The sequence below is a fragment of the Nematolebias whitei genome, chromosome 1 (assembly GCF_014905685.2).
Source record: "Nematolebias whitei isolate Nwh7 chromosome 1, NemWhi1, whole genome shotgun sequence".
Taxonomy (NCBI): domain Eukaryota; kingdom Metazoa; phylum Chordata; class Actinopteri; order Cyprinodontiformes; family Rivulidae; genus Nematolebias; species Nematolebias whitei.
In genome coordinates, this window is record NC_056498.1 from 58,032,096 (window position 1) to 58,043,225 (window position 11,130).

Here is an 11,130-nt window from a genome sequence, read left to right on the forward strand (position 1 = left end):
GCTCCGACACACCTGATTTTAATAAATGGATGATTTACAGGCTTCTGCAGAACATGAGGAAGTAATTAAATCACTGTATCAGATGTGTTGGAGCAGGGAAACAACTAAAACATTCATAAAGGTGTACCTCAAGGACCAGGGTTGGGAACCACTAAATTTTAACACATGTTTAATTGCTTCTTTTATAACATCAATTGTGGAAAAGGTATTTCATACTTCAAACTTGATTATTTATCTGTCTCACCAGAACCAAAGGAAAAGTTCCCTCATCCTCTTATCAGTGTTTAATCTGTTGTTGCAGCACAGCTTTGATTCATTTTGAACTTCATCTCAGTGAATATTGCATGTTTTTAACAGCTTAAAGAAAATAAACTTTGACTGAAAAGTTAAAGGTTGTGTATTTTTTTTGTGTCGTGTGTTAAATTGAACTGGAAGGATTTTGATTCGTAGTGTTTTGTGGATCTGTGTGTAGAGCACATCCACTGGGAAAGTAAAACACTTGGTTCTTAAATTTAAATGTCCATTGTTTTTTTTCTTGTAAAAGTTTTAAGTTAAACCTCCCTCCTTGCAGAATCTACCTGCCTGTGTTCACACCCTCTGAGGAGTCAGAAGGTCACCATGAAGAGAACTTGTGCCAAATCTTGTTTTTCCCCTCTCTTCCCAATCTTTCAGCAAGCTGCTGGCGCGCACAAACACAATAACTTACTGTGTCTTCACCCCTGAGATATCCCAGCAGCCGTGCCAGATGCAGCAGATGTTCCTTAAGCGAAGGCAAAGTGTAAACAGCATGAAACGGTTTAAAGCCTAATGTAGAGGCCACTGACAGAGCTCTTCAACGCAGGGTTTGATCAGAACACCTGCTGCACATGCACACAGTGAGTTTGGGTACAAGTGCCAAATAAACCGTGCCCAATAAAAACATGTGCCAGCTTAATATTTAGTCTTCTTTTAATCTGGGCGCTTCCATGAGGAGTTCTGTAATTTTCTGGCAACCCCTCTCTGTTCATCAGTCCATAGAGGGAGCCATGGTTTACTGTACCCCGCCCGGTGAGAGACAACCTGCCCGGCATCCCCTCCCCTCCCCTACTGTACTCACCGCATGTTCACCACCAGCTTGTCCTCAGTCCAAAACCTAACATCCTCTGCGCAGTTGGAGAGGTAAAAGCTCGCATCGCGCACGTCAAGAAACCAGAGCCGTTTCCTTCAGCGCGTCAGGAGAGGTGGAATAACCACAGGTAGCTGCAAGGTACGTTTTCAAACCTGGAACTAGAGAGCAGACTCACCGTTTCGCTCTTTCTCACCATTACAACCCATCCCGATACCTGCTGGTCCGGGGAATATTGAATTAAATGGAAAAATCATCTTTGTTTTTTTTTTTTTAACCTAATTTGCTTGTTTTTGTGACATGCTCTTTAACAAGTGTCACGAAGACGCTATAAAAGACAAGAAATTTGGATCAGACGCATGTAATTTTAACTTCTCTACGCGTCCCTGGCTTTGGCACACGGGAACACGTTTACGCGCGGTCTTTACGCGCTTTACGCACAGATCCGTTTGGAGAAAAAAAAAAAAACCCCAAAAAAACAACAGGAGTAAAAAAAAAAACCCCACTTCTCTGGGTTGGAGCCGCACACTGAGCTGGAGAGCTGCCAACATAAACATCAGAGCAGCAGCGGGAGGTGTTGGGGCTCGTTAGGCAGTGCCATCAGTGATGTAATAACCAGTATTAAAACGTGTAGGCTTGTCAAGCAGAAAATGATCGTGCACGCTCCCTCTGCGTCTTGTTCCAGAGCTGCTCCCGAGGTTTTGGTCAACATGCTGGGCTTCTGCGTGTGTCTCTGTGCGGTTTTCACTCAGGTCCTCTCCCAGGAGCCCGAGGAGCCCGTCACCTACTCAGTGAGTACAACCTGACTCTCTGGAACACAAACTGCGCAATTTTGTCTTCACTGATAACAAAAAAAAAAAAAAAAAAAAAAAAAACGGAACTTATGTCCTATTTTATGCTGTATTTCTTTGGAACAGTGCACAGAGGGGTACACCTATGACAAAGTCAAAGAGCAGTGCAGAGGTGAGAAATCTTTGTTGCCTCGTTTGCTCAATTTGATGAGTCATGCTTATTTTTTCCCTTTTATTTCTTTTAAACTATAAATTAAGCTGAACAGGGGTTACAATTATTTGACTAAAGTGTATACAGCAGCACAAATGCCATAAATAAACTAGAATTAAAATAACACAAGTCCATGTGTTTACTCGTTCAAATGTTAATTTTTTTAAAACAATTTCCTCTGTAGGTATTTAGAGCTCACTTTTATCATTTTATTCTGATTCATTAACAGATTTTTTTACATTACAAATGAGCCATAATTCATTTTTCCCACTCTGGCGAGGTTCATTAAAATCACACAACCAGCAAATACAAATAAAGACTGACAGAAGAAAGATTTTAACACTAGCTGTCACATTTTCTGTGTAATTCCATTTTGTCTTTCCGTCCTTGGTTTTGGGTCAGACATTGACGAATGTGAGCTGTTAGATGATGCCTGCAAAGGAGGGATGAAATGCATCAACAACTTCGGGGGATACCTCTGCCTCCCCAAGAACGCCATCATCTACGTCACCGTGGACAGGCCTGAGGAGGGGACGCAGCCTGACCACGCACCTCAAGTCCCCGTCGTCCAACCAAGCCAGCCCCAGGTCTCAAGGGTCCCTCAGCCCACCATTCGCTGTTCACCAGGTTTTACTGCTGATGAGCAGAATTACTGCAGAGGTACGCTCAGCTATAGGATCATCATATGGTTAATAACAACTTAAATCGTCTTCATCAAAATGATCATTTTGGATACCCAGACTTTCCTTTGTCTTATCCACAATCAGCATGTCAGATATTTCCACTGTCGTCATTCAAAACTTCAAACTGTTCACAAGTCGTTCGGCTCCAAATAGTGTGTTCCTTAAGCATTACGGGCCTCTGAAGAAGAAACATGCACTTCATTTACCTATAGTCTTGTTTTCACTAGTTTTATTTTATATATTCACATTCAAAAACTTTTCAATCCCTAATATAACTTTGAATATTAAAAAAAAGTAAAAACAATATTATTAGAAACATCCAGTACTCACTTTATGACTTCTTAATAAAAATAACAAGCAACAATGTGTTGAAAAATATTTACAAAAATGTAATTTTTACCAAGAGGGATGCTGTTACTATTATCCAGTACCTGATGTTTCATAAAGTAATTAGTTCCGAGTGTGGTTTTATTATATGTCACAAAGGCTTTCCATACTATTCCATTCTAATGAAAATTAAAGTAGCAAAACCTTAAAAAAAATGACTCTCCCCTTGCCCCTGCAGCTTTACATTATAAAAACATGCAGCTATGGCGGGAAGTGGCATTGACAAACTCCTTCATATATTACTTAAAACGGCTTGAGGTGCCAGATTTTCTTCATGAACGGCAATTTAATTTGATTTCACACACACAAAACATGAACTGCTGACCTTCGTGAGTTAGAATGAACTCTAAAACATGGTTTTAGTTTGACTACAATGACTGCTGTGTGCTGCAGGATAATGGCCAAAATGTTGGCAGGGGGGTATTTTATTCATTTTTTTTTTCAATATAATGCTTTGTTGCAGTTGCTCAGAGTCTGTGCTGCTGCCTAGGATAAAATGTCTTTTAAGGAGCTGCGTAGGTATTTGATAATTACTTGCTAACGACTGTAGAGCCTCAGTAAGTGGAGCTCCAAATGTGAAGCGTTCATCCATCTGTTTGACAGCAGCTAAACTAAGCGTAGCTGCCAGATGTGTTGCAAGCTTCCCGGTCCTTCTTGCTGTGATGTCATGTTTTCTAAACTCTTTGCTTGCTCGCAGCATGATGTTTTTGGCCAGAGTTCAGCTTCTGTCTGAAATTCTCCTTCTTGTGGGTGTTGTAGTGTTCTGCTTCATGGGGGTGGAAACTCGAGCAGATGATTTTATAATATTTTGGCATGCTCTGTGCGTATATGCAGCTTTTACATGTACACTAAATGCTCCCTGGGCCTCGATGTGGCTGTGGTGTTGGTAGATGCACGGACTGAGTGGGTGTGAGCTCGTGTTTGAGCAAGATGCTTTGATCGTCTAAATCAGGGAGTGGTTGAACGATTCATTCCTTGTCTCGCTGCAACACACTCGCACTGCTTTGTTTAGTAGCATCAGAGAGCTTTACAGTCGTCCATCCTGGTTTGAGCGAGATCTGTGGCGTAGCTCTATAAATCTAACGTAAGGCAAAGTCCATTTGAATCCACATGCTCCGTTCGCATCTCCCCTTGCCAAAAGGCAGAGGCGTGCGCTAAAGTGGCCGTGTGGAGAGGCTGGTGGTCAAAGAGCTACAGTGAACGAAACAAAGTTGATTTTACACCTGGGGCTCAGATACGTGTGAGCTGCTTTATGTGTTTCTCTGTATTGGAACCCAATTAGGTTTTATTGGAGTGTAAAACATGGCAGCAAATCAGTTAAAGTTAGCACATGAGCAAGCTGGCGCTGGTGCGGCACTGGTGTGCCGTTTCAGGGGGGCTAAACAAAGATAGACTGTTGCTGTCAGCGTTATTGCTTTGGAGGACTGCAGCTTTAACTGAATGGCGTCTCGTCTTGTTATGTGGGCTTATGTTTGCGCTGGGGACAGATATAATCTTTGTTTACACCAGTCTCCGGTTTCTCTGTCATTACCTTCAGCTCACTACAACGAGCCAATTGTTCTTGGACGCGGGGTTAGCGTCTCTTTGTTTTTCGTGCCACGCTGCTTGTTCTGCGCGGCTACGTACCTCGCTAGTGAAGGAATTCCCACTAACGTTCAATAGGGGGAAACCTCAACGTATCAAATAATGCTTACATCAGGCCCTGCGAACTCACCACTCTGTGGAGGAAGCCTGGAGTGCAGAGTCAGGTAGGGCTAAAGGGGAGGATGAAAGACCGGATAAGCACAGAAAGTGCTTTGGCACTGACCGAGCTATACATTTCACCAGGCTTGTAGTAGTTGTTCTGGTTGGCAAGTTTCTACAAAGTTGCGGAAAAAAAAAAAAAAAAAAAAACTGGAGCCAATTTTCCACAGAGCAAAAACATAAAATAAAATAAAAAAGCCAAGGACTTTCCTTTTTGCTGATTAGAATCAAAACAAACCTCAAAACACAGAACTCACTTCAACTTGATGTTCTTTTGATTGCGGCTCGCCGTCCCGTGGAGCTGTAATGAAGCCTCTGTGGCCTTGAGCGTGAGCAGGAGTGTGTGTGTGTTGTTGAAGTTACACACCGTCCTCAACAAAACTATGAACTATACTGTATGTGTGACGGCTTAGTGATGACCTCCAGCCTCCCCTCATCCAAACACATGCAGCCCTTGGCGCCTGGAGGTGCTTACAAGAGGTTTGTTGTGCGGAGGTGACATCACATCCTCCCAGAAACGAAGGCTGTCCATCACAAGTTGCGCGGCGGTCGTCAGCTCTCTAAAAAAGTGAAAAGCACTTATTTTAAGCTCCCATTTACAGCTTTACCCATTTAAACCTTCTGAATCAGCTTTATTGCCATGAACGTTGCACTCATATGCAGTTGGTTTTGTTTTTCTCCTCACGAGTCTTGACTTTACATACCTTCGTTGCTGCCTATTTGTTTTTTCATCTAAATTAGATAGTCACGCGCTGCATGGACATGAAGGGACATGCCACTCCTGTTTACCTGTCTGGTTTCTTGAGGTCATGCAGGCTACGTTGCCACCTACACGCCTGACTATAGCTTCAACGACGACGTCTGGATGCTCCTCACCTGCAGTCGATGGAAAGCGGCTCTCCTGAATGTGCTCTCTCGAGGCCGTTGATCCCCACGCGACAGAGAACTTGTGTACTTTTCCGAACAAGGCAGGGCCCGCGCAGTAACATTTTTCCACACAGATGCAATGCACTTGGGAGGAATATCTCTGGAATGTCAGCGATGGGTGTTTTTTTTTATTTATTTTTTATTCATCCTCGTTTGCTCCCATCTTTTGTGATGACAGGAGTTACTCACCACCTTTGCAGACGAGCAGTGGATCAATCGGCGAGGAGCAGGAATGCAGAGAGTGATTGGAAAGCCCAACGTGAAACTGTCAGCCTGCTCCATGATTTGACCTTTACAGCTAATTCTTAACAGTCCCACTTGCTGCTGTCTCATCCTAACATGTGGGCCGTTTGTGAGGGTTTTCTGATTTACAAACTATACAAAAGACATGAGCATAAACAAAACCTGATTACAGTTTTTCAGGAAATTCATTCTAGATTTATCTGACCGGTATTGCTTTTCTCAAACTTCCATTAAATAAGCAACAAGGGTTTTAAAAATGTTTTTCATATAGGAGCGTTGTCAAGGTTGTAGGGATAACAATGGAGGGGTCACTGGATGTTGAAATGAACATGTGCAACAGTTTTGTTGCTCAGCAGGAGGACTTTCGGGAAAAAAAGGAATTAGTTTAGTGAAAACTTACTCCCTTTTGGGGTGACATAAAGCAACTCATTGCAGATTATGAAATTAAACATAAAAAAAATTATCCTGAAATATATCACATTGTACGGTTTGGTAGAGTTTACTCAGGTAGTTTTCCAGAAATTATGTGCACTCGGCATAAACAAAGCACTTGAATGAATCTGCTAAAAAAACACATGGAAGATGGAATCGTGCGACCGACCTACATTAGTCTGACTGTAGTCTGGGCATGTAGACAAATATAATGGAAATGTACAAGTGTTGAATCTCACAGATATAAATAAAAAATGGTGAATTGGCTGTTGAACATGAAAGAAAAGAGAACGACCAAGACAGCTGTCAAGAGTAAATACCTGGGATTAAGCACGGTGGTGGAGCAGCCTTTTGTGAAACTTCTAGTCAACTAAGTTTATCTTTTCAACCTACTGTATTTTTCAGCCTATAAGTTGCATTTTTTTGTGCATAATTTGCATTCCCTGCGACTTATACGCAGAAGCGACGTATTTATGGATTTTTCCCCCCATATTTATAAACCAATTTTTGGCTGAGACATGACCGTTTTTATTCATTCTGACTGAAAATATTGAATACTACCATGTTCAGCCGCTAGATGGCAGTCGAGTAGTATGGCATGCTGTTGTGTCATGCAATAGGTAAAAGTGGCTATTAATGACACAATCGGCTTGCCAAAGTTTGCCACCTTCGTCCAGCTCGCCTGGAACAATCGTCAAATCAGCTTCGTTTATCTGCGTCGCCCCAACAAAATGCAGCTGATTTGACCATTGAAGTGCATTTATTAAGTAAAAGTTCAACTGAGACACACCTTTACTATAATGTCGCGCAAACAAATAATTGTTTTTAGGTGGTTATCTTGTTAAATTTCGAAGAACTGCGCAGCGTTCCTCCTTTCTGATTTCTTCCCTCTGCGCACTCCCGGAGCACCAAGGCAGCGAATACTTTTGAAAATGCAGCTGATTTGATCGTCAAAGTCCTTTATTAAGTAAAAGTTAGACTGAGACACACCTTTGCTATAATTTCGAGCAAACAAATAATTGTTTTTAAGTGTTAATCTTGTTAAATTCTTGTTGAAGTCCTCCTGTGCACGCTCCCGCAGCCGCCATTAGGCAGCCAAACGATTTTTGGCACAACACCTGCGCACACTTCCGGGTTGTCAGCGGTGACGTGTAACAAACGTGAAGCATCAGCGGTGACGCAAAATAGATGCGATGTATTTATGGATTTTTCCACTTTATTAGACGTATTTGGACAGATGCAACTTATACGGCGGTGCAACGTGTACGGCGGAAAATACGGTAACTTAACTTTTTATCTCCATTACTCAACAAATCTGAGTGTACATGTGTACTACTGCATCAACATTTCAGACTTCTGGTTTCCAAACAGCTCTTCCATCTCCATTAATTCCCCATTTTCAGTCACTTTGACTGTTTTTGTTGGTAAACAAACACGTGGCAGTTGGCAGTCGCTTAAGCAATCTAAGCACATGTTAACATTAGAAACACATCAGAAAAAAAAGTGTAACTATAGTTAGGAACTTTATTTTTTCCATGTCTTCCTGACTTTGCAGTGAACAGCTTTAAATAAAAGGTCTCTGACACCTTCCGTTGTCCTTGTTCATCCTGTGTATTGAAGCACCGTCTCCCACTGGCCCCCAAAATGATGATTTGCACAAAGTAGTTTGACCTCGCAGACGGTCGTTATAGTGCCCTGCGATTTTATTGTTCAGATCTGTTGCACTGCGGCTTCAACTGGAACAACAGCTGAGCCTTTAAGATTAGCAGCTTTGGTCGTTTGGTTGATGAGATGTTGACTTTAAAATCCCTTCATATATTCTAAGTGTATTCAGATCAAAAATCTCACTTTGCCCATTTAGTACATTTAAAGGCAATATTTACTGATTGCTATGGTTCAATTAATGGAACATCTTTCTATTTATATTACAGTGCTGGTGTGATTTAGTTCAATTGGGACACATATAATATGAAATCTACTTAAACTATTGGGATTCTTTGTACATTTTTTTTCTCATTTAAAGCCTTGTATTCCTTGACAGAACGTGTGTCACTCACCATCTTTCATGCCCCAGTTTTAAACTAATAATCTTATGTGGAAACTGGTTAAGTTTGAACCTTTTTGGTCAAATCATGAAATTATTATGCACAATTTTACAATAGAACTCTAAATTTTGTGCAATCTTTTAGCGCATAGAGTCAGTGTTAGGAAAGACTCTCAGCTACCGCCACCCTGAACTTTAGCTTCAAATCGTTAAAACTGATTGTCATTTTTAAAGTCGACTCACAGTGGCAGCTATTTAGAATTGGACCGACTTCTAATGTACATTCAATTATTATCTTCTGAGAGCTTTATCGAAATCTGTCCATTGGTTAAGATATTTTACTAACAGACGAGCTTGACTCCAAAAGTAAATTATATGGTTTTAAACAAAAGTCTCGGAAGATGTTTTAGCACTCACAGTAAGCGTTGGGGAAGACTTGGACCATTTTTTAGCTCAGTATCTGTAAAACTGTCTGAGTTACAACCTTTTTTGTGTCGGCTAATTCTGATTACCTCTGGTGGCCATCTTGAATCAGTTTGACTCCAAACGTAAGTCCTGTGAATATTCTCTCAAAGATTACATTATTTTTTTGTTAGTTAAATGTCGTGACTGGGGGGCAATAATAGTTTTGAAAAGTGGCGTAATAAGAAAAAAAAACAGCTGTTGTTTCAGTGGTTTTACTGAAGTTAAATAAACTCACTTGTTGCTGATGTTAAAGCGTCTCAGCTGCAGATACGTGTCTTGTATTTTAACATACAGTTGCTATTTCAAAGAGTAAAACTTCAGGAGTACAAGTTACTTTAATATTCATGCCAACACTTTTTGTGTTCGTGCTCATATTATCTTTTTAATGTTTTAGTGCAGTTATTTCTTCTCCTCTCTCATGGTGCTAGAAGAGAGTTCAAATGTGTTTCAGTCTCTGAATGAAACCCTCAATCGCCTCCTTTGGCCTGTGCAGCGCAACTGTTACAGCCTGCTGTTACTGCCTGCTGTTACAGCCTGCTGTTACAGCCTGCTGTTACTGCCTGCTGTTACTGCCTGTGGTTTACCGCCAGCTCCTTGCTGCCATCACATTGACAAAAGCAGAGAGTTTGGAGGGAGAAGCAGTGCTGCCGTGCCTCCTCGGTGTAAGAGCTTAATATTGTTGTTGTTGTTCTCCCCGAGGTCGTTCCAGCAGCCAGCTGCTTCCTCCTCTCATGTACTCTCATGTGTTGATTTTTCCGTTTACCTCATGATGGAAGGGAAAAGTGATTTTTACCAGAGCTGCTGTAAATCACTAGTTTGCGCTCTGCTGGGGGACACTTGCCTGCGATCAGAGCCTTCTCACAATTACTTTTGGATTGAGTACAGAATTGTAATAATGTTTTTGTTCATTTCTGCGCGTGCATGTTCAGTTTGTCTGTATCGTTAGTAAAACATCCCATAAACCAGTGATTCATTTGAATAAAATGCTTAGAAAGCACCTACAACTAAATTACCTTTGGAGTCAATCACATTTAAGGTACAGCGAAGCGACCTTAACAAACACAAAAATGACCATAGCTCAGTCAATTTCATAGACGCTGAGCTAAAATTTGGTGTGGTGTCAGCTGAGAGTCATCCGCAAGACACTTCCTGAGCACTGACAAATCGGGTGAGATCTGTTTTTACAAAAAGCAACCTTATCGATCACAAAGGTGGCTCTAATGAAGTCAACTTTACAAACATTGAGCTCGAGTTTGACATGGTAGTAGCTGAGAGTCATCCCCGTGACGTTCATAGAGCACTAACACATCTCTCAAGATCTCACAATAATCCATGAGTTTGAGCATAACACCATTTACAGCTGCAACTTCATTCCTTCTCATTGTAATTCTGATGTGTAGGGTGAGGCTTTTATTTCAAATGTGTTTTCACAAACTTCATCAGTGGCTTTCATTCCTTTGATTCCACCAATTGGCCATAAAATAACTTTTAAAAGGAACTCCAAATGACACTTCTTCTCGTGGAAAATGAAAAAAGCTGCTTTACATTTCTCATTCTAGACGTGTTTGAAACAACATGAGAGATTTATGTTGCTCATACAAATGTAAGTTGGGGAGATTTTCTAGGGCAGGGGTCTGCAACATTTATGATCATAAGAGTCATTTCTACCCTTTCGTTCACTGAATTAAACATGTCCAGAGCCACAAAACCTGCTACAATTGTCATTATCAACTGGTGGCTCATGGGCCACTTTAAGTTTGTTAGAGGGGATTTTTCTGGCCAGTAAGTGTGAAATTATAAAACTAAAAACATCTAATGATTGTTAACATGTATTGATATTTTTACATTTTGAGACACAAGAAAAGACTGGATTCCATTCATCCATCCATCCATTCATCCATCCATCATCCATCCATCCATCATCCATCCATCCATCCATCCATCCATCCATCCATCCATCCATCCATCATCCATCCATCCATCCATCCATCCATCCATCCATCCATCCATCCATCCATCCATCTATCCATCCATCCATCTATCTATCTATCTATCTATCTATCTATCTATCTATCTATCTATCTATCTATCTATCTATC

The 11,130-nt window shown here is 41.1% G+C and overlaps 1 protein-coding gene across 2 annotated transcripts in view; it reads left to right on the forward strand.

The window, feature by feature from the left end:
- Positions 1-1,066: 1,066 nt before the first annotated feature.
- Positions 1,067-11,130, forward strand: part of efemp1 (EGF containing fibulin extracellular matrix protein 1) — a 25,230-nt gene continuing 15,166 nt past the window's right edge. The window contains exons 1-4 of one of the 2 annotated variants that reach the window (XM_037685881.1): positions 1,067-1,246; positions 1,791-1,896; positions 2,023-2,068; positions 2,510-2,767. In XM_037685881.1, coding sequence (XP_037541809.1) covers positions 1,816-1,896; positions 2,023-2,068; positions 2,510-2,767 — 385 coding nt within the window. In that variant the 5' untranslated portion in view covers positions 1,067-1,246; positions 1,791-1,815. Of the gene's footprint in view, positions 1,247-1,690; positions 1,897-2,022; positions 2,069-2,509; positions 2,768-11,130 lie in introns of those variants that run through there. The other variant, XM_037685874.1, reaches the window with a different exon arrangement.